Below are 24934 nucleotides of genomic sequence, written 5' to 3'. Positions count from 1 at the left end.
CTGAATTGATAGAATTTTGCTGCGGCGGCCAATGACTTGGCCCTGGCTGTCACCAATATTCACTGTCACCCCGCATACTTTTAGGCTTGTCTTTATATGGACTGTCTGACCCGTAGTCATTTCGTCTCTTTCGGTTGCTAATGTTATTGTTTGGGTTTTCATTGTGGTACGGCCTCTGAATACCATTCGGTTGTTGGTGTTCTTCGACCTTTTGATAATTACTGTTATTATTATTAGGATAACCAAAATTTTGGTTGTAGGCATTCCTACTACTATTATTATTGTTGTATTTTCCGTTACTATAAGCTTTACTTTTATTTTTCTTTGGACTACCTTCGCCCCTATTTCCATTATTTCCATTCCATGAATTTTTTCTATTAGGACTATTATTATTGGTGATCACGTCAGAATTTTTTCTGGCTTCTTCTTGCACTAGATCCAGAGAATCAATTACAGACAGAAATTCTTTCAGATCGGTGTCTGTAACATTAAATAATTTTTCTCTAATATGTATGGGTAATTTAGCTTTTAACACTCGCAATAAGTCTCTGGTGGTTAGTGGCTCATCCCGGTACCGCGTCATGTTAATATATTTTTCAAAGTACTTTCTTAAGGAACCTGACTTCGGATTGTACATTTCTGCATTGTAAACAATTTTACGGAGTCGCTCTTGAGTAGACGCTGACCAGAATTGATCAAGGAACGCCTTCTCAAAGTCGTGGAAAGTCTTGCAAGTTTCTGCTGCATTTAATGCCCAGAGCGACGCATCACCAGAAATATGTGAAACCACAAACTGTATTTTCTGTTCTGCCGACCATGATTTTGGAAGAACACTTTTGAAGTTTCGAATGAAAACTACTGGATGTATGTTTTTCTTGTTTTCATCGTTAAATATTTGAAACTGTCTATGCTTAATTAGGCTTTCTTCATGCATCAAAGTAGTTGCTATCATTCGCAGGTGGTGTGGTTACTTTATTACAAGTACATTCTATTCCACTATTATTGTTCCTTGGTGTCACATATTGCTCTGGTAATATCGGTTGATTACCAAAATTTGGTCTTCCTTCTGGTGTATTAAAATTCGCCGTCAGATCATCTGCGATCTTTTCCCTGTCAGTACCAATGTTGTCATTACTGCATACTGTCAGATTTTCAAAGTTTTGATTTTCAAAGCTCAGCACCCTGGCTACTTCTGTTCGGACTTGCTTTCGGATTTCCGAGGGAATGTCCTCCTGCATTGTTTCCACAGCGGTAGCCAAGGCTTTGAATTGGTTCTCTAGTCTATCTACTTCAGTTTGAAGACTATTGACCTGAACTGGAATGTTTGTTAACGGTTCAATAGTGGTTTTTACTTCATCGATCGCCTGCTTAAAATGGGTAGTAATAGCATTATCACGATCGAACAACACTTGATTTATCCTACGGACAATTTCTTTATCTCTTTCCAGAAAAATATTGTTTATATTTTCCATAAATTTCTTTTCCTTTTCTTGGTCCTTGAGCTCCTGTTGCTGTTTCTCTATAAGCTTTTCCTGTCTACGTTTTTTCTTTTCCTGCTGACGTTGTCTTTCACGCTCCTGCTCTTTAAACTCGCGTTGTTTTTCGCGCTCCTGCCCTTTAATAGTAAACTTTTCAAATAATGCTGTTAGCATATCCTGTATGGACATAGCTTGAGCATTGCCAACTTCTGCCCCTTGCCCAGAAGAAATATTGTCATTAATGCCTAACTGGTTGAATGCAGGAGTGTCAGTTTCTTTTGGCAACTCCTCGGTTTTACTATCATTCCGGACATCAGTTTCTAAATTATTATTCATAATTAAATTTTATAATAATTCGACAGAAATATGGGTAGATTGTTCTACCTGAGACTCTGATGTTATCTCTTTATCAGTATGCTCATTCGGTTTATTTTTCTTTTGTTTAACCATTCTATCACCAAAATAGCGCAACAAATATATGAATCATTGACAAGCACCAATTGACACAAAATAATCTTATAACTAACACATATACACAAATAAAACTTAAAAATATTATTCTCGCAGCCAGAATATTCAATTAATACTACTTATAGCTGCAGGTACTGATTAGAATATTGAAATTGCTCACAGCGGTTATTGGTGGTTTGCTGCTATTTAATTTCTTAGTGTGAACAGCTGTTCCTACATGTGTGAGGGTGGTGCACCGTTCTGCTTATGTGAAGTTACTGTCGGACTGATGCAGACACAGATTCGTATAGTAGTTCTGTAGGAAGATGTCAATGCTCATGAAACAAGTAAATAAACAATGATTAATAGTTTGTTTTGGTACTACGTACCTGTAATAGATCACAATTTCAATTACTATAATGAATAAATGTGCATTGGTGGCCCCACATTGGGCGCCAGTGTGGCGTTTACTGTGTTATTCAGTGGTTTGGTATTTAACCAATTTCTAAATGGAAATGATAATCTTATTTTATTACATTGAGTAATTACTAAATAATTTTTCTCCCGGCTAAAGATTTGATCAAGTTGCTAAAGAACTCCTAGTTAACGTCGTGTTAAAGTGTTGTCTGTAAGTTGTGTAAGTGTCACTAAATCACAGTTCATACAACAGATTCCTTACAACTATTGATGAAGATGGAAGCAGTTATCTTCGGCAAAATGATCATTAAAACCACCGAATATCAGCCGCGCACAACACTGACGTATGTTACCTGAAACAATATCCTTCGCAACTCGTGCGTAATTAATTTCGGCTCCATTCATCAGCTAGAAGAGATTGTTATAACAATCGTGCTATGAGCACTTTTTTTAAAGAACCAAACTGATTCGAATCGTTTTCATTAAAATGAGTTTGGGACCACCGGTGCACATTTATTTTTACACATTTGTATTACGTTCGGCATTTATGTCTGCAGAGTTGCGTAATTTAAATTTGAATTTTCCGCTGAGATAATTGTTAAGATGGCGGCAGACAATTGATAGAGACTTTTTATTGTTAGAGCAAATAAGCAAATATTTAAACTGCTTATTAAACGCTATAAAATCTACTTTCGTATTGTGCACTATTTAGACTTTATCAAGCAAACATTAGATTTGTTGATAAGGAAAACACAGACAAAAACGCGATACAAATCGCTATCATCAATGGCTGCGCTCCTTGCAGCGGAAAGAAATAATTAACACTGATAATGCTTACTGAGAGAGGAATTAAAGTTACAAATAATTATTCACTCATGTTTATAATAATAATGAACTCTATTTTCAAGTAATAATTAACAAATAATTACAATTTCTTAACAGACCTCAGTTTGATATGCGTCCGCAACCTACAAAAGCCATCCAACAAAAGGTAAAAACAAAGGAAGACAAACGCAGATCGTAAAAAGAATTTACAATTATCATTGTCTTTGTATAATACACAACGATATGTCCAATTACATAATAGAGTATTATATAAATAATTAATATTTATCATCGTTTTCATTATTTTTTTATATGTCGAATAGATAATGTTTATAACTGTTACAGGCATAATTTTCTCTCGTCGCACTGTAGCTAAAAACCCGAAGACGGCTGCTCAAATTGTCTCCCAAATCGTTTATACAGATAAGGAACAGCAAAGGGCCTATAACACTAACTTGGGGAACGCCAGAAATCACTTCTGTTTTAATCGATGACTTTCCGTCAATTACAACGAACTGTGACATCTCTGACAGGAAATCACAGATCCAGTCACATAACTGAGACGATATTCCATAAGCACGCAATTTCACTACGAGCGGCTTGTGTGGTACAGTGTGAAAAGCCTTCCGGAAATCCAAAAATACGGAATCGATGTGAAATCCCTTGTCAATAGCACTCAGCACTTAATGTGAATGAAGAGCTAGTTGTGTTTCACAGGAACGATGTTTTCTAAACCCATGTTGACTGCGTGTCAATAGACCGTTTTCTTCGAGGTAATTCATTACGTTCGAATGCAATATATGTTCTAAAATCCTGCTGCATATCGACGTTAACGATATGGGTCTGTAATTTAGTGGATTACTCCTACTACCTTTCTTGAATATTGGTATGACCTGTGCAACTTTCCAGTCTTTGGGTACGGATCTTTCGTCGAGCGAACGGTTGTATGTGATTGTTAAGTATGATGCTAATGCATCAGCATACCCCGAAAGGAACCTAATTGGTATACAGTCTGGACCAGAAGACTTGCTTTTATTAAGTGATTTAAGTTGCTTCACTACTCCAAGGATATTTACTTCTACGTTACTCATGTTGACAGCTGTTCTCGATTCAAATTCTGCAGGTGCAACATGTGCCCGGATTTCGTCCCTGGATGATGGTTAGTGGACCATCGCTGCTCATACAATGCGTCGATCTTGACATGCACCTGAACTACGCGGATGTCCAGAACCTGTCCTTGAAGTGTGGGAACGTTCCACAGACCACTGTTATAAACAGTGACATACCATCGATACACTGTGCCCAACATGTGCAACAACCTGGCAATACGTCCATCCAGCTTCTTGCAGTCCCACAACGCGATCCCATTCGAATAGCTGAAGCTTTTCAACAGGAATACGTGCTCGTCAGTGGGGCATGGATGGAGCCTAGAATGAATGGTGCAAACACCGTTCAACTCTTAAAACAGTTATTGTCTGCAGAGTCAGAACAGAGGGTGCATAGACAGGACTACGGAGAGCCATCTTATCGCCAGTGACCAAGATAAATGAATCACTAAAGCTACAAAGCCTTCAGTATACGCTTATTATACCCTGGTGCTACTAAACACACTCCTTGAGGATGTTGCTTTTCCTGGCGTCTAGATGAATGAGGATGAGGTTCGAAAGAACTAAATGAATTATTACGCAGTGATGAACACGAAAATATATACTGTAGAGAATTTGTTACGGCACTTAACGTTGGCGCCAAACAGTGTGTGTCGGAATAGTAGACGTGTGTGCAGAGTTCAGGAAGGTTCGAGGGAACTGAAGCATAAATCAAAGATGGAATGAATAAACAAACATCACTGTAAAATAGATATACTGTGAATACTCAACTTATACATTGAAGATCTGCATGTGGAGCAGTACAAAATCCTTTTCCTACTGAAGGCATCGGCATACACAGTTGTAAGTCTCTGTACAACGGTTCTGTTGTGTCTGACTGAAGTCAAAGTTCCGCAAAGCTAACTGTCCTAGCAGCGAGCCGACGTCTCGAAAGCGAGCTAAACACTGAATGCCGAGTTACGTCATTGTACTCCGAAAGGGACCTGCCGGCGTCGTCGTGACGTAGGAGTATTAGGACTATTACTTAAAGAGTGTCGACTAACTGTGACTACAGTGGCAGGCCCCCGAAGAGTAACTGGGCTTGTCTCTGCAGACGGCGCCTCTATATACGATGATGTGTCGCGCTCTGCTGGCGGTGCTGCATAAGGATGTGGATCTGACGCCGCTCGGGGATGGACGACGCCCTTCGAAGTGCCTGGTGAAAGGCCGCTGCTCTTGTGCTGCCAACTTCGGTGTCTTCGGCGATGCCGGCCCCCTGTGTAGTATTGTTCTACCAACTTCGGTGTCTTCGACAATGACGGCCCCCTGTCTAGTATTGAGTGTATGCTGCGGAATCTGCCACAGCAATCCTTCACTCAGCTACCAACGTTAAGAGTTACTTTCACAGCTGCAAACCTTGCATATAGAGAATGGGGTGTTTATTACTAGAAACAGGAGAAAATTATCTGAAACTGAATGACTTTGTAATCCCCTCATGTACCTCAGTTACACAGACAAAAGTGAATATGGAATGGCAACAAAAAAGCATGCATCAAAATACTTATAAAAGTCCAAGAAATGACGTAGGAAACTGGAAATGAGAGAAAACAAATTTACTTAATTGTGTATTGATTTTACATAAAGCAAACAGCGGACACAAAACACTTGCATTTCAAAATACTCGTCCAAGACACAAATCACTTGGAATTCAAAATACAAGTCCAACGTAAGACACAAATATGTATTCACCACTTCAAGCAAAGCATAGAAAAATTTACATTAAAGGAGAGATTGATGAAATTTAACGCATAATACTTCGGATTGAATGACCAAAACACGATTCTGTAATCAGCTTCAACCCTACCGAAAACACAGACTCGAACATTTTGTAATACCACGCACCTGAACATCAAATCATCTTCGAAATTCATAGCAATTCATAAGCGAAATTAGTAAAAATAAGCCGTGGGATATTAGCAGCACGCGAATGAATTGGCTGCGAAATCTTGCCTATGAACATCCGCTTCGAATAAATGAAACGTTCTCGCAAGTAGCTGCAAAAACGCTGCGCCAGATGTGACCTCCAGCCGCCTGAAGCATGCCTCGGGCAGCAAGTGTGTTTGAGAGCTGTTCGCGATCGTACACTTCTGAACGGCAGCGCAGTGACTGCGTGAAAGCGCCCACAAGCGGTTAAAGATGACAACGCTTCCCCCGCAACGTCTCAGAGAGAGACTGCGTGCAGGATGTTTCATAAATACTTTTTCAAATTTTGAATACAGTTTCTTTATACCAAAACAAGAAAAAATATTCATAAAAACATACGACCGAAAATCTTTCGTTTTAGAGTTATTAATGAAAGTTGACGTTCAGTTTACCAGTCGCAGCCGAACCACATATCTATACACCAGTTTGACTCATAGTATGCTAGATGGATTTGCGTTGCCAGGGAGAGTTGTTTACATTCGTTATTCGTCTATCTGCAACGTGCACATTGTGTAACAAAGTACCCCGTTCAAACATAGCAGGATATTCATCTCGTGAACAGGCCGGCATGACTTTTATGTACAGGCGCGTGAGTGGTAATGGACACGAGACTGCACGGTGGTATCAGAAGGTGTTTCCAGAACTAAGACAACTGGGTCATCCAACCTTTGGTGCTGTACTTTGTCGCGTGTTGAGATACGATCCATGACGTTGTTGAGATACGGTCCGTGACACCACAAACCGTTCACCAACGAAGGCCACGTGTTGCTCGTACGCATCTCCAGGGAGAGCATGTTCTACGGACTGTGGAACAAGAGTCAGGTATCAGTGCAGGACAAGTGGCCCTGACTTGTGGTGTATCTACAAGTTCAGCGCGGAAGATACTTGACAAGCAACTCACATATGTATCATCATTAGCGTGTGCAGGGCATTACTCCTGCTGATCACCCACCATGGGAGAACATTTGCTGATGGTTTATTACACAAACTGCCATTCTGTTATTTGTCTCTTCATTTTTTGTTTACAGACGAGGTAACGTTTGGAAGAACTGGCCTAACGAATTTTCTCAACCAGCACATATGGACAGATCGCAACCCTCAAGCTGCGGTACACACTAGACATCGTCATCAGTTTAAGATTAATGTGTGGACCGGAATTGTGACTGTCTTATCGGGCCATACGTTTTCCCAGCTCATCTGATAGGTGCTCTCTACAGAAACTTTATTCAGAACACGATCTAAGATCTACTAGAAGACGTGCACCTGCAAATAGCAAGAAGCTAATGGTTTATGCACAACAGAAACCCAGCACATTTCAGTCTCAATGTTCGAGATGCACATACTGGTCTCTACCATGATACATGGGTAGGTAGCTGAGGACCAGTTCCTTGGCCTCCACCTTCCCCTGGCCTCATTCATTTCGGTTATTTCCTCTGTGGACGCCTTAGACGATTGTTGTTTGCAGAAGGCCACCTGGCTGCAGAAAAATCTTCATCGACGTTTCATAGGAGCATGCCAAACTATTCGAAACTGTCAGGGACTATTTGAAACAGTGCGAAGGTCCATGACTAAACGAGTGTGCGTATGTTAAAGGCAAGAGGGGGAGTTACGAAGATTTAATATGACTTTATGTGTTGATGAGCTCCAATTACTTAATTTCTAAACTTTCTGTAATAACTCAGAGACGAAGGATTTTCGGACATACGCTTATATGAACTTTTTTCTTGTTTATAAATGTATTTATGATGCTGATTAGAGAGCGTCTTTACAAGGTATCAGCAAAGACCAATTCACGAGTTTCTGAAAGCAAGTTATTGAAGGATTGAAAGTGTCCGTTTAACATGCAACTTTAAGAGCCTTCATTAGCTCCTTATTGCGAACAGTGCCATAGCCTATAGGGAAATGGAACTTGGGAAGGACAGTCGCTTACCCTTCTACAAGGGATGCAATATAGACGGTATACTGGGTATAAGAGCAGATATATTTTTTATATGCGGTACCTTAATGTGTATACATATCAGTGTGTTGGTTGTATTTCCTCTGCGTCACATAGTTTACTACCTGATATTTTCTGCACAGCAGTAACTGCACACTTAGTGGACTACGCCTGTCACATAGCCTAAATGTTTTGCGTTCAACGTCCACTCTGAACAGCTGACCTGCTGCCCAGAGGAAACTAAGCGGTAATGTCTTGCTCTTGGCACATGTACACTACTGGCCATTAAAATTGCTATACCAAGAAGAAATGCAGATGATAAACGGGTATTCATTGGACAAACATATTATGCTAGAACTGGCATGTGATTACATTTTGACGCAATTTGCGTGCATAGATCCTGATAAATCAGTACCCAGAACAACCACCTCTGGCCGCAATAACGGCCTTTATACGCCTGGGCATTGAGTCAAACAGAGATTGGGTGGCGTGTACAGGTACAGCTGCCCATGAGGCTTCAACACGATACCACAGTTCACCAAGAGCAGTGACTGGCGTATTGTAACGAGCCAGTTGCTCGTCCACCACTGACCAGACGTTTTCAATTAATGAGAGATCTGGAGAATGTGGTGGCCAGGGCAGCAGTCGAACATTTTCTGTATCCAGAAAGGCCTGTACAGGACCTGCAACATGCGGTCGTGCATTATCCTGCTGAAATGTAGGGTTTCGCAGGGATCGAATGAAGGGTAGAGCCACGGGTCGTAACACATCTGAAATGTAACGTCCACTGTTCAAAGTGCCGTCAATGCGAACAAGAGGTGACCGAGACTTGTAACGAATGGCACCCCATACCATCACGCTGGGTGATACGCCAGTATGACGATGACGAATTCACGCTTCCCATGTGCGTTCAACGCGATGTCGCCAAACACGGATGCGACCATCATGATGCTGTAAACAGAACCTGGATTCATCCGAAAAAATTAAGTTTTACCAATCGTGCACCCAGGTTCGTCGTTGAGTACACCATCGCAGGCGCTCCTGTCTGTCTTGACGCTGGTCAAGGGTAACCGCAGCCATGGTCTCCGAGCTGATAATCCATGCTGCCGAAAACGTCGTCGAACTGTTCATGCAGATGGTTGTTGTCTTGCAAACGTCCCCGTCTGTTGACCCAGGGATCGAGACGTGGCTGCACGATCCGTTACAGCCATGCGGATAAGATGCCTGTCATCTCGACTGTTAGTGATACGAGGCCGTTGGGATCCAGCACGGCGTTCCGTATTACCCTCCTGAACCCACCGATTCCTTCCATATTCTGCTAACAGTCATTGGATCTCGACCAACGCGAGCAGCAGTGTCGCGATACGATAAACCGAAATCGCGATAGGCTACAATCCGACCTTTATCAAAGTCAGAAACGTGATGGTACGCATTTCTCCTCCTTACACGAGGCATCACAATAACGTTTCACCAGGCAACGCCGGTCAACTGCTGTTTGTGTATGAGAAATATGTTGGAAACTTTCCTCATGTCAGCAGGTTGTAGGTGTCGCCACAGGCGCCAACCTTGTGTGAATGCTCTGAAAAGCTAATAATTTGCATATCACAGCATCTTCTTCCTGTTGGTTAAATTTCGCGTCTGTAGCACGTCATCTTCGTGGTGTAGCAATTTTAATAGCCAGTAGTGTACTTCGGGGTACTAACCAACCTGAAAAGACACTACTCCTAATAGCTGTCATTATTGGACTGCAAATGACGTTAATACTTGTGTAATGCTGATCAATACAACACCCTCAGTCACCAGAAGAAATATCTGGGCATATACCAGTTATACCCTGTCCATCGATAGATTTAGATTTGTTGAAATGGAATTAATGGATGATGCTTTTGCCACGTACGCTATGGGAGAACATCCGGTAGTGATGCTCACAAATCGCAGGTGAAAACATCAATGAAAATGCGTCGAGGCGTTCTCAGATAGCCCAATGGTTAAGCCGATCCTCGTGACGAACGTGAAATTCGAGCTCGAGTCACGGTCTATTACAAATTTTCAATTGGCGCTACATATTTATTACAAGTTCAGCACATACAAACTGTTCGCACTGGTAACATTTGATGTCGTTACATCTTCACCGATTTTTCATCCTCATCGATCTATTTGCTTCAGTAAATTTAATCTCTTTCATAGCCACGAAGGTAATTTATGTGATCTATATTACCTGTGATTACTGTTCCTGTGTGTGATCTTAGCACTAGACCTTCACCAACAGGGTGCCTAACACGATGTCTACAATATTGGACGATGATTATATGACGCACATGAGACATGTTGGCTGCCTTAGAAAATTGTTAAAAGGTTTTTATAATTCCAACTTTGGAGCCATTTTGAAGTACTGCACATCATACCTCAGCACATGTTGAACATGTCACGTAGCAATCTACGAAAAGTAATGCCTCCGATTTTTTTGTGTGAAAACTCTTAAGAGTTTTCAAATAACACAAACTTTATTAATATTCTAAAACTTTATTTTTCATGTCTGCATGTTCATTTCTCAACATGGCCACCGTGGCGGCGAACAAATTTCTCCCAAACGGGAGACGAGTTTGTTGATACAGTCACTGTAGGATATTTGACTTTGTTGACAGAGACACAATCTCACCTCTGCCTCCACCGCTTCATCACTGTCAAAATGAGGCTTCGAAGATGTTCTTTAAGTTTTGGAAACAGATGAAAGTGCGATGGGCCCATGTCGGGGGACTGCGTGAAGGATGATTGAAGATGACAGGAAACCCAGAGAGTCGACTTGGTGTAGGCGTCCCAGCGGCTATGTGGCTTCTAACACTGTCATATTGAAAGAGAGGGTGCTCTGTGCTCTTCGAATTCAAAACTCGATTAAAGGACCTTGTTTATCACGCAGCGACTGAGTTCCGTTACGTACCGCCATGTTACATCTGCAATTCTGATCTCTCTTGCGACAGAGAGCCGCAAATATGTAGAGATGAAGAATAAAGATGTGTAATGTTAATAACGTTTGCTTTATTTAAAAAGCTTTAAGAGTTTCCGCATAAAAAAATTCTGAGGCATTACTTTGCAATATGCCCTTGAACTTGCACATGTCGTTGTCAAACGTACTCAATTTCATATCTTCCCTTCATGTCCTGTACTTGCGTCAACAAACGAAACTGCTGTAGTGTGCACCAGCATGCCCAAACAAGAAATGCAATTTTCTTTTGTTGAGGCATGTTGTCTGAGGCTTTCTTTTCGTTGGAATTGTTATTTCGATGGCAGTTCGGAACAAATAGGTGCGGTAATTCATTTCCAGTGACAGGATGTTAGTTTTGACGAATTCTATATAATGTTAAGCATCACTCCATGGGTGGTCAGAAAGGGGTTAGTTTCTCGGTCTGTCCCAACGTCGTATTACTGCTCGTTTTTGGAGCATTACCTGCGACCAGCTTTGCGAAAGAAGCGGCGACACTTTCTGCACAACCCACCCATCATTGTGCGCGACACTGCTCGGGCGTATACAGCGCAAGCTGTGGCTGCTCTGTTCGGTCGGTGGGACTGGGAAGTACCGTATCGTCCATCATACTCCCCGGACTTAAGTCCTTGTGACTTTGATTTGATTCCGACGATGAAGGAACCACTTCGTGGCATTTGCTTCAGAAGTTCCAGAGATTCGACAGGCAGTAGACCGCACCATTCGCTGGCCACATCGCTGGCAATGGGCTCTACACAACGCTGGTGACTACTTTGAAGGACAGTAACCGGTGCAAACATGTAACTCTTTTGTATCGGCTGTGAATAAATAGTTGCCACTATTTAAGTTCCAATCGCCGTATAATGTATTAGAACCGCTGAGACACGTCGTGGAAATGGCACCAAGAAAAGTTCTAGGTCGCGGGGTGACCTCAAGCAGAACAAGAGCTTTCCAGAGCTGTGACGTAAACTGCTCGAGCAATTCGAAGAAGATTTAGAGTATAACGTCCCTTGGACCACGAGGTGATTAGAGTCGGAGCGCACGTTCGGATTACTGAGGGATGGGGAAGGATATCGAACGTGCGCTTTTCGAAGGTACCATCGCGAAATTTGTCTTAAGCGGTTTCGGGAAATCACGGAAAACCTAAATGTGGATGGCCGGATGAGTATGTGAACTACACTACTGGCCATTAAAATGCGACACCAAGAAGAAATACAGACGATAAACGGGTATTCATTGGACAAATATATTATACTAGAACTGACATGTGATTACATTTTCACGCCATTTGGGTGCATAGATCCTGAGAAATCAGTACCCAGAACAACCACCTCTGGTTGTAATAACGGCTTTGATATGCCTGGCCATTGAGTCGAACAGAGCTTGGATGGCGTGTACAGGTACAGCTGCCCATGCAGCTTCAACACGATACCACAGTTCATCAAGAGAAGTGACTGGCGTATCGCGAAGAGCCAGTTGCTCGGCCACCATTGACCAGACGTTTTCAGTTGGTGAGAGATCTGGAGAATGAGCTGGCCAGGGCAGCAGTCGAACATTTCTGTATCCAGAAAGACCCGTACAGGACCTGCAACATGCGGTCGTGCATTATCCTGCTGAAATGTAGGGTTTTGCAGGGATCGAATGAAGGGTAGAGCCACGGGTCATAACACATCTGAAATGTAACGTCCACTGTTCAAAGTGCCATCAATGCGAACAAGAGGTGACCGACACGTGTAACCAATGGCACCCCAGACCATCACGCCGGGTGATACGCCAGTATGGCGATGACGAATACACGCTTCCAATGTGCGTTCACCGCGATGTCGCCAAACACGGATGCGACCATCATGCAGCTGTAAACAGAACCTGGTGCCATTCGTGCACGCAGGTTCGTCGTTGAGTACACCATCGCAGGCGCTTCTGTCTGTGATGTAGCGTCAAGGGTAACCGCAGCCATGGTCTCCGAGCTGCTGCAAACGTCGTCGAACTGTTCGTGCAGATGGTTGTTGTCTTGCAAACGTCCCCATCTGTTGACTCAGGGGTTGAGACGTGGCTGCACGATCCGTTACAGCCATGCAGATAAAATGCCTGTCATCTCGACTGTTAGTGATCCAGCACGTCGGGATCCATCACGGCGTTTCGTATTACCCTCCTGAACCCACTGATTCCATATTCTGCTAACAGTCATTGGATCTCGACCAACGCGAGCAGCAATGTCGCGATACGATAAACCGCAATCGCGATAGGCTACAATCTGTTTATCAAAGTCAGAAACGTGATGGTAAGCATTTCTCCTCCTTACACGAGGCATCACAACAACGTTTAACTAGGCAATGCCGGTCAACTGCTGTTTGTGTATGAGAAATCGGTTGGAAACTTTCTCATGTCAGTATGTTGCAGGTGTCGCCACCGGCGCCAACCTTGTGTGAATGCTCTGAAAAGCTTAGAATTTGCATATCACAGCTGTCGGTTAAATTTCGCGTCTGTAGCACGTCATCTTCGTGGTGTAGCAATTTTGATCGCCGGTAGTGTATCATCCTCCCGAATGCGAGCCCAGTGTGCTAAACAGTCCGTCAATTCGCTCGCGAGCCGTTCGATTCGTTCTCAAGCCCTGGACTATTGGTCGTGCTCCTCTTTACGAGGGATTATACAAATTGCAATCTGTATAGGTCTGAAATAGTCGATACGGTCCAGGTTTGAGCCATTCTTTGTCTGGGAAAACTCGACACTATCTCTTTCATTTGAGCGAGAAAGTGAAGCATCTGTTCTGACGTGCCTGAGATGTTGCTGTGCTGTGCAAATTTAATTAAAATTACTTTTCAGGGCAAATTTTTTCGAAATGTGTTGAGTAATTGAACAACAGGCAATATAGTAACGGAAGAAACTCACAAAACCAAGAAGGAATTGTGCGAAGTAAAGGAAAGTTGGCAGGCGTATTTCTTCATGTGAAAGATGGTGTCTATTAAAATTTCGTGCCAGCAGTGTAAGAGTGCGCTGTAATGGTCGTGAGCGTTAGTTACGTTTGAGACTGGACGGGTGAGATGATGTTAGCCAAGAATGTCTTCAAGACGACAAAGACGCCATTATCAGTACCTCACCAAACCTGAATGAGAGCGTGTAATAGGATTACTGGAGGCTGATGTCCCTTCTGTGTTACAACAGAAAGATTTGCTAGGGATGTAGCCATTGTACATGATTGCTGGCAGCGGTGCTCACGAGGAAGTAAGGTCGTAATAAGACAGGTCTCTGATCGGCCATGTTGCATTACCGAGAGATTGGAGACCATCGTGTTCGGTTCATGGCTCTGGCGCATCGTACCGGTACTGCATCTGCAGTAGCATTTTGAGCAGCACTTGACACCACAGTGACATAACGAACTGTTGCAATTCGGTTCCTTCATCATCAGCTACGAGCCAGACGCACTGTAGTGTGCATTCTACTGACAGCAAACCAGCCCCATTTGCCACATCAGTGGTTTCAAGGGAGAACTTACTGGAGGGCAGGGTGGAGGTTTGTTGCGTTTTATGATGAAATCTGCTTCTGCCTCGGTGCCAGTGGTGGCCGTGTGTTGACTAGATAACGATCCCGACATATCGATGTAATCCAACATGCTCTACAGAATATCGACACGTTGCCATGCCCTGCTCGATCACCAGACCTGTCTCCACTGTTTCAGCATCATCGGACGGCAACTCCAGCGTCATGCCCAACCAGAAATAACCTTCCGTGTACTGACGGCCCAGGTGCAACAGGCATGGACCTCCATCCTACAAACTGACATCCAGCACTTGTACAGCGCAGTGCATGCACTTTGCATGCTTGCGTCAGCTTTCTAGCAGTTACGCCGGTTATCAACGTACGAGCATTTCACATTTGCAATGGCTTATCTCGCGCTTACATTAACCCATGATCTTGCAATGATAATCACTTAAGTATGTTACCTAGAAAAATGTAGTCTCGAAATTTCATTAATCTATACGAATTATTTTTTGGTGTTGCAATTTCAGTGTAACAAACATTTGGAATCGAGAAGAGAATGTTTGCAGTTGTATGAATAAATCGAGTAGGAATACGACACTTAGTAAGCACGTGATACACAAACATGAAAAAGACTACCTGCCCTTGATGTGAGAAGTACTCGTAGAGACTAGGTATTAGTTTCAGCCTTGAAGCTCAGGAACTTGCGTAATCCGTCACAAAGAGCGGAGGCGAAAAAGGCGAACACAGACGGTGGGCGTCTACAGTTACGTTATCTTTAGACAGAATTCCAGGTTGCTATACAGTTGCTTTAAACACACGAAATAATTCTCCCTTTAATGTAACTACGATATGAAAGTTTGAACGAAACAATGCAGACGACGTCACCATTTTCTATGTAGTTCTTTTCAACATACACGGACATTGTTATGAACACACATTTTGCTTACATATCACATTGTGGATTTATCAGGTAAGAACAGGCAATCTGTAATCTGATTCAAGGTGGCGAGTGTCAAGAGCAGAGCGCATTCCGATCAGAGTTGCCTGGCTGAAAGCGTTGGTCTGAAGAGACTAGCAAAAAGTGATAGTGGGGCGGCTGTGCTCCAGGTTTTATGGCAGTGTGTCCTCTCTATAGTCTGCTTCCGACTTCAAAAATTGGGCCCAGTACCAAATAACATGAGGATGAATATAAACAAGTCTCCATCCAACTGGTACAGCCATTTAAGTGTGTTTTCGTTGTCACGTAATACTGTGGCAGTGTAGCAGCAGGCGTAGCAACAGGTAGAGACGCGCGGATGCGAACTGCGTACAAGGACAGTAGGTAGAACAGTGGCGTAGGACTACGTGCTGAGACTTGAAGAACAGACAACGTTTTCTGTCCACGCACAACACCTCTGCTGTTTTAGGAACGATGTGCCCCCGTAGCTGGTGGTAACAGACTGGCCGTACAAGTGAGGGCTGTAATTAGAAATGTGCATCACGCACACCTCACAAGGTTTCTAGTTCTTCTGCCTGGCGTCTTCTAAGGAGGACGTCCCTTCGCTACAGAAGATAACATTTGGTCGTGGCTTCGTTTATGACGTCATGCTGCTAGGTTAATATTGTAGGAAAGTGAGGGGCAACTTCGCAGTAAAGAGCAGCCCAGTGTTAATTATTTGCTACATTATGGTTACCACACCACATGATTACACAATCTGTCCCTCATGTAATTTTCTAACACACAAAAATCCAGTGCTGCTTTACAACACTCTTTCATAGATATTCTGAGCAGTGAACCAAGTTATGCACACTACAGCTCACCATGATTACAGTTGGCTGCAGTCATTGTGTACACGACAGTTCACTTTGGTCATCCCCAGGTAACTCTAATAATAAACTCTTGTGATGCAATTAAAGCTTTGAAGTAATTAATAATTTAGTGAACTTTTTTACCTTGACTTTTGGCGCATTACTGCTCAGGTGTGGCTGCCGCCACTCATCTCTAACCAGCAACGAGTTTGTGCATCAAACCTTTTGGGGCCAAGAAGATTCTCGCTAATTTATAACGGTCTCAACAAACAGACGGCAATTGTGCTCTCTGCAGGTGAACTGTGACACCGTACGCCGTAACTTGCCACAAGGACGCCTCCGCGTAAAAGGCTGCCCAACGATATGACCTGCTACATATTGCACAATATTACAATTGGAGGGATATCCAGTTGCTATACATGTTACACGTCCCCCTCTTTTTTGACCACTCCTTTCTTTAAAATAATATGCTTTCTCACTTAGTAATGACATTAATTAAGATTGGTAGACTTCAGTACTATCATAACATAAAGTAATATTGTTACCTATTCTAAGAATGTTAAGGTTATCTTTCATAATGGTTATCCTCAGCACAGTGCCATCTATGTGGTATCTGTTACATTACCACTCTTCATTTCTCTACGCTTTGTCATACATTTCTCAAACAATCTCATATACTTAAATACAATACACAAAAAATATCTAATCTTCCATATTTCAGCACCTTGCCATTCTCTTTACAAAAAGGAACTTATTCATATCTCTTATTTGTATGTTGATATCTGATCAGACTTGCCCCATCTCTGCTCCTTATTTGGGAACTATCAACATCATCATAAGAGTATTGTCTATCATCGAAAGTCAGTCTGATATGCCAAGTAAGCAGCCACATGTAGTCTTGACTTACAGGTGTTCGAAAAAAGGAATGAGACTTATAAGGCTGCGAGTGATGTGGCAGTGGTGTGTTGTACTATTTGTGTAGACCGGTGTGTTCTGTCTGAATTTCAGCTCCGTGCAGTCACCAAGTGATTTTTGAGAGCGCCATCAGTGGTGTTTTTGTTGTCTGTAACGAAAATGGAACAGTGGAATTTAGGGCAACGTTGTGCAATCAAGTTTTGTGTTAAACTTGGGGAATCTGCGAGTGTGAGCTTTGAAAAGAAACAGGCCTGTTGGGAACATTCCTTATCAACAGCAAAAGCTTTTCATCGGCACAAACCATTTTTGGAAGGCCGAGAACACGTTGAAAATGAACCTCGCTCTGGGAGATCTTCAACTTCATAAACACGCGCGCGTGCTCTTGTAAGATTAGACGGACGTTTAATAATAAGGATAATGGGTGACCTGTTAAACACTTTCACAATATATCAAATTTTGACTTAAGATTTGCGCCAAAATGATGTCGAAAAACCTGAAAACTGATCAGAAGAACAATCGAAAAAACGTGTGCATTAATATTCTTGAGATGGCTGCAAAATGACCACGAATGGTTCATTAGTGTATGGACAGATTATGAGTCCTGGATTTTTGAATACAATCCTAAGAAAAAGCGGCAGAGTGAGGAGTGGCATACTGAGACAACTGCTTGAGCGAAAAAAGATCGAATGAGCAAATCAAGCATCAAAACAACGCTGATTTGCTTTTTTGATAATGAGAGTATCGTGCATAAAGAATTTGTTCCTCCAGGACAAACTGTCAACCAAGAATTTACAAAGTTGTCATTGAAAGGATCCCGAAAAGGATGAATCGAATGAGACCGGAAATTGCTGCATCATGACATCGCTCTATGTTCACCGACACTTCCATCACGGAATTTTTGATCGCAAAGACATTCCTGTTCTGCTGTTCTGTTGTTCTACAGCCGTCCTCTACCACCCCCCCCCCCCCCTTTCCCGCTTTTCACCTCTTCTGAGCTCTTGCTATAACTTTTTTTCACAAATTGAAAAATGACTTAAAAGAGCGTCATTTTGGGACTCTTAAAAACACTTCTAAAAAATTGTTGTCTTTGCTTCTCCCGCTCTCTAATTTGCTTAGATTAGCCAATGTGGAGGCCTCGTACAACTTTTGAGGTCAGGGTTCATTCACCTTTTGTAATGTGCTGGCAGAGAGGCGGCAAAGGGAGAAAAGAATTTCTATTCGCAAAGCAGCCTAGCTGCTTCTCAGAAAGCATTCCTGGAAAGGGAGTCATTAGCGAAAAACAATGCTCTTTTGATGTTTGTTTGTCCCAGACACCCTTTCTCGTAAAAATCACAACTTTCTACTGAGTGCAGGTGTTTGTCATGCCACATCATTTCTGTAACTGCAGTTTTGGACCCATGTTGTATGGAGTACAAAGTATTTAGAAAAGCACGCAGGAAGACACCTAAGCTACGCAAGCACAACTCATGATATCTGGAAGGTAGGAGATGAGGTAATGGTGAAAGAAAAGCTTTGAGGACAGGTCGTGAGTTGTGCATGGGTAGCTCAGTCGGTAGAGCTCTTTCCCATGAATGGCAAAGATCCTGAATTCGAGTCTCAGCCTGACACACAGTTATAATCTGCCACGAAGTTTCAACTCTGAGTTTCTCTCTTACCCTCCAGACTGTTTGATGTTTCAGGAAATGCAGTTTCCTCCATGTACGCGCCCCTCAAAGACTGTCGTGTTGGCTTCTCCCACTCTGCAATCTGTTTAGAGTAGTCAATGCAGTGGCCTCCTACATATTTTTAGGCGAGATCCCACTCACCTCATGCAAGGCGGCGATGGAGAGGCAGCCGAAGGAGAAAAGAAGTAATATTCACAAAGCAAGCTAGCTACTTCTCACAGCATGGCAATATATCACTGCCACTGCATGACTTTACTGGAAAGTGAATCCTAAGCGAAAACCATTGATCCTTTGAAGTTTGTGCGGTATGGTTGTGCTTGCTCATAAGAATCTCGTCTTTCTACTGAGTGCAGGCGTTTGCCACGCCACATTAAATATTTCTATAATTGCAGATTTGGACCCCCGTCATGCAGAGCATGATCTACTGTGTGTCAGTAGCGTCAGGCAGTCGCCATTACAGACAATAGCGAGGTCTCGCACCAGGTATATGCTTCGTTCTGGTTGTCGTGTCCTATACAGTCCTTTCAAAAGGCAGCCTCCAGTCCCTAGGAGGTTGTTTTGACATTGCGTCAATGACCTGACGTCCCCAGTTTGGCTAATTTTGCACTCAACTGAACTGCAGAAAAATTCAAGCAGGACCTCCATCAAGAAAAAGGACTTCGTCTGGGAATCGATGATGCTATTCATTACTATACTAAGATGGTATCTATTCTTTCGGACATGTCGGAAAGAACAGGTACCATCGGTGACCATGCAGCTCGTTGGAATGAAATTACCATGAAATGAACACCCTTAGCTGCTTACAGGCGTTGACATATGTTGCCGATTCCCGTAAGAGCTCGGGCACTGTTTGTGCATTCGCACAGAAGAAGAAGATGGTCAAGTGGCCGGTGAGCCTTAACTATATATATACTAAGGTGGTATCTGTTCTTTCGGTCATGTCGGACATGTCGCGCTAACCTCTGTGCGCTCGGTGGCTCTGTAAGCCATGTAAGCAGGAGATCCCGGGTTCGAGTCCCAGTCGGGGCACACATTTTCATCTGTCCCCGTTGACATAAGTCAACGCCTGTCAGCAGCTAAGGGTGTTCATTTCATTGTAAATTCATTACAGTTGTCAACTATTTTATTAAAAGATAGGCATTAAATTCAGATAATACTGATTATCAATCAAATCATGCTTAGAATATCAGGTGTGCCAATATAGCAATAGACAGTCCTAGAGCTACACTCCCATCTCAGGGGAAAAATTTGTGCAGATGTAGTTGCACTGAGACTTCCCATACAGTGACCCATTCCAGAAAATTTTTATCACTGGGGTAGCAAGGATTGGGTGGAATGACTGTAAAATGGTTCTTTGCCAAGGAAACATCTCCACACTCAGAACATTCATTCATTCTGTAAACCATCACTATCGTTGACTCCAAATACTGCTGTGAACGGAATGAACGTTTTATTTTTGGGAACACAGTATGATAATGGGAGCGCCAACTCACAAATTTCATTCATCTTCTTTATAAAACTTAACGGTGGTTATTCTTTAGACATATTCCGGATCCATGCGTGGATATCCTTACAAACAGGCACAGCCTCAAGATTCTGACTCATTTGCACTTGCATCCAAAGGATGTCTTACTTGGCTATTCACATACACTCATTATTAGAAAAAATTTTACCATTTTACATTTATTACATTTTTGAACAATTTGCGGATTTTAACTGACATTCACACACATCTCTACTGCAAATGAGAACAGAAATAACACAAACATCTATTTCAACACGAAATTCTAAAATTCAGTTAAAGATCCAGATACGTCAACATACAATATCTTTGCAAGAATTCGGAAATGCAGCTCGAGCTTCTCTTACTCCACGTAAGAGATAATATCAGGCACACATATAAAATAGAATATTATGAAGATGAATTTAGTGGACTATAAAAGTATCATTACCATATCAAACCATCTAGCTACGTATTTGATGTGTACAAAATATATAATAATAGTACACAGATATAAATCAAATTGTTAACGGTGAATAAAACATGTAAGAATTAGGCTAAGACATTTGAAACATGAACTGTATACTCTTTACAGGGAGACTCAACGTTTCATAATATGCATAACAGAGTTATGAAACTTTAAAATGGATAAAATCATGATTCTAAAATCACACCACTGATTGTGCTGTTAAATATGTTCCATCAAACTGGCAGTTGCATCTTTTGTGTCCTCGGAGTCTTTCGCGACGGCATATATGAATAAAACCTTCCCGGTTTTCAAGCCGCGTCAATTCGAATAAAATCCTCGAGCTTTCGATGACCGTCTCCGCCATCGTCGACAGGAGTTCACTGACTGCCGGGGGCTGCTACGGTTTCTCGCTTATATAAGCACGGTGACATCATCAGCAGCCAATCAGATAGACCCCATGTGGCGCGCGCGTAAGTCGACCCAGGCAGCTTGGGGAGCTATTGTCTGTGGCAGCACCGTTGGACATCGAAAGAAAGCAAAGACAGACGCTCGACGCGAGAGCGGCAGTTTCATACGTGGCGCCTGTCCCTGACGCCACCTGACGTCAAACGGTGCTGCCACGGGCAATAGCTCCGCTAGCTGCCCGGCTCGACTTACGCGCGCGCTCTACGTTGGCTCTGTCTGATTGGCTGCTGATGATGTCATCATGCCTATATAAGCGAAAAACCGTAGCAGCCCCAGCAGTGGCCACCAAATGGCGGCTCAAGTTTAATGCAGCCAAAAGTCAGGCGGTGATCTTCACCAGGAAGAAGATTCCTGCCGACCTCCAGCCACTCAGCATCATGGGAGGCCCCGTCCCGTGGTCGAACACCGAACGCTACCTAGGCGTCACTCTGGACCGGCGCCTGACGTGGAAGGCGCACATCATGGAAGTAAGGGGTAAAGCTCTTAGCAGATTGCGCTTGTTGTACCCCTTACTCAACCCAGCGACGACCCTGCCCCCACACTGCGGCATTACCCTGTACCTAACACTAATCAGGCCAGTGTTAGAGTACGCTGCTGTGGTGTGGGGCAACGCGGCCGACTCGTCCATCACCAAGCTGCAGACGGTCCAGAACAAGGCGCTTAGGTTAGCGCTTCACCTGCCACGAGACTTCAGCACCGGAGAACTCCACAGAGCAGCAGGAGTCCCGCTGCTCAAACACCGATTCCGGCAGGCGCCGCATCGTTTTTACGCGGCCGCCCGGATGTTGGAGAACGAACTTAACGCAACTTGGGAACCCACGTGCACTGGCGCCCGGCCACAAGGTGGTCAGACCTGTTGCTGGAGTGAAGGCACGCCGCAACATGAGCCAGATGAGTAAAAGAAGAAACGCAACCGTGAGGAAGATTCCGGCGAGAGGACAACTTCCAACACACCCAGGCAGAAGTAGGAAAGGCGTGATCCGCCCACCCTACAACATACCGAAGTACGAAGCTCCGTGAATTTGCTTAGCGTAGCCCCAGCAGTCAGTGAACTCCTGACGACGATGACGGAGACGGTCATCGAAAGCTCGGCTTGTAAACCGAGAACGTTTCATTCAGTTGCATCTTTTACTGTTAACACAAAACAAACAATCTACATACATGAAATGTATTCGCAGTTGCGAATATGGACAACCATAAGCTGTGTAGTGGAATAACGACAGTGAAAATTCGTGCCGGACCGGGCCCGGCACCCGGATTTCTTACTTATTACTCTGAGCAGATGGAGAACCAACTCGTCAGGGTAACGTCTTGGACCTCCTGGCAACAAAAAGACCTGAACACATCGAATCAGTTTACGTAGAAAAAGGTATCAGTGATCATAAGGCTGTGACAGCATCTAGGACGACGGGTCCTACAAGGAATATTAAGAAAGGCAGGAAGATATACAGTATTTGCTCAGCAAGGGTCACAGAATACAAATTTCAGAATATCTCAGCAGTCAGCATCAAATATTCGGTGATGAGGACGAACATAAGGAGAACAAATGGAAAAAATTCAAAGGCATATTTCAATATGCCCTACACAAGTATGTTGCGGGCAAGGTTTTAACGTATGGGAAAGATCCACCATGGCTTAACTGCCGTGTTAGAAAAGCGCTATGTAAACAAAGAGCACTTCATCTCAGATTCAGGGAAAGTAAAAACCTAGCTGAACGAAGCGAAAATGAGCGTAAGGAGAGCAATGAGAGACGCGTTCAGTGATTTTGAAAGTAAGGCGTTGTCAACCGACCTGAACAAAAACCCTAAGATGTTTTGGTCGCATGTAAAATCAGTAAGTGGGTCAAAATCATTATTCATTCTCGCAGCGACCACACCGGCACCGGAACGGAAGATAACAGAGAACAAGTCGAAATACTGGATTCGGTCTTCCGAAGCTGTTCCACCGCGAAAGATCGTAACACTGTCCCTCCTTTCAACCGTTGTACGAACTTCGAAATGGCAGATATTGAGATAACCGATCGCGGAATTGAAAATCAGGTACAATCGCTTAGTGGTGGAATGGCGTCAGGACCAGATGACAAACCTATAAGATTCTATAAAGATTATGCCAAAGAACGTGTTCCCCTTTTGGTAGTAATTTATCGTAGATCGCTTGAGCAAAGAAAGGTACCTAAAGACTGGAAAAAAACGCAGGCCATTCCCGTTTTTAAGAAAGGCCATAAGACTGATGCACACAATTATAGATCTATATCGTTGACGTCAGTCTGTTGTAGAATTATGGAACATGTTTTATGCTCAAGAATTATGACGTATTTGGAAAATGAACATCTCGTCTGTAAAAATCAACATGGATTTCCAAACAGAGATCCAGCAAAACTCAGCTCGCTCTGTTCCTCCATGAGATCCACAGTGCAGTGGACAACGGCGCTCAGGTTGACGCCGCGTACCTTGATTTCAGTAAGGCATTTGACACCGTCCCGCATTGACGTTTACTGAAAAAAAATACGAGCTTACGGAATATCGGAGCAGATCTGTTATTGGATTCAAGACTTTCTTGCAGACAGTACTCAACACATCGTTCTTAACGGAACAAAATCGACAGATGTAAAGGTAATATCTGGAGTACCACAGGGAAGTGTGATAGGACCGTTGTTGTTTACAACACACACACACACACACACACACACACACACACACACACACACACACGGATGTTCCTTAAGGCTATTTGCAGATGATGCAGTTGTCTATACCAAAGTAGCAACGCCTGAAGATAGTAAGAATTTGCAAAACGACCTGCAGAGAATTTAAAAATGGTGCAGGTTCTTCTAGCTGACCCTGAACGTAAATAAAAGTAATATAGGAAAAGAAATCCGCTACTGTATAGCTACAATATTGATGACAAACAGTTGGAGACAGCGTCTGCCGTAAAACATCTGGGTCTAACTATCCAGAGCGACCTTAAGTGGAATGACCACATAAAACAGATAGTGGGAAAAGCAGATACCAGACTCAGATTCATCGGAAGAATCTTAAGGAAATGTAACTCTTCCACGAAAGAAGTGGCTTATAACGCGCCGCCCGATTCTTGAGTATTATTCATCTTTCTGGTATCCCTATCACGGAAGACTGATATAGGTGATAGAGAAGATCCAACGAAGAGCGGCGCGTTTCGTCACGGGATCGTTTAGCTGGCGGGAGAGCGTTACGGAGATGCTAAACAAACTCCACTGGCAGACGTCACAAGAGAGGCGTTGTGCATCACGCAGAGATTTACTATTTAAATTTCGGGACAGCACTTTCCAAGAGAAATCGGACAACATATTACTTCCCCTCACGTACATCTCGCGTATCGCCTACGAGATGAAAATTCGAGAAATTGGAGCCAATACAGAGGCTTGCCGATAATCATTCTTTCCACGCACTATTCGCGAGTGGAATAGGGTTGGAGGGCTCAGACAGTGGTACCGAAAGTACTCTCCGCCACACACCATTA

The 24934-nt window shown here is 43.2% G+C and overlaps 1 protein-coding gene across 1 annotated transcript; it reads right to left on the bottom strand.

Annotated features, from left to right (window-relative positions):
* Positions 1-926: 926 nt before the first annotated feature.
* On the bottom strand, positions 927-1814 carry LOC124620047 (E3 ubiquitin-protein ligase BRE1A-like). The gene has a single exon (XM_047146714.1). The coding sequence runs from the start codon at positions 1812-1814 to the stop codon at positions 927-929; it is 888 nt and encodes a 295-aa protein (XP_047002670.1).
* Positions 1815-24934: the final 23120 nt, after the last annotated feature.

Source organism: Schistocerca americana, chromosome 6 (genome assembly GCF_021461395.2).
Source record: "Schistocerca americana isolate TAMUIC-IGC-003095 chromosome 6, iqSchAmer2.1, whole genome shotgun sequence".
Classification (NCBI taxonomy): domain Eukaryota; kingdom Metazoa; phylum Arthropoda; class Insecta; order Orthoptera; family Acrididae; genus Schistocerca; species Schistocerca americana.
This window is presented reverse-complemented; position numbering and strand designations above follow the sequence as displayed.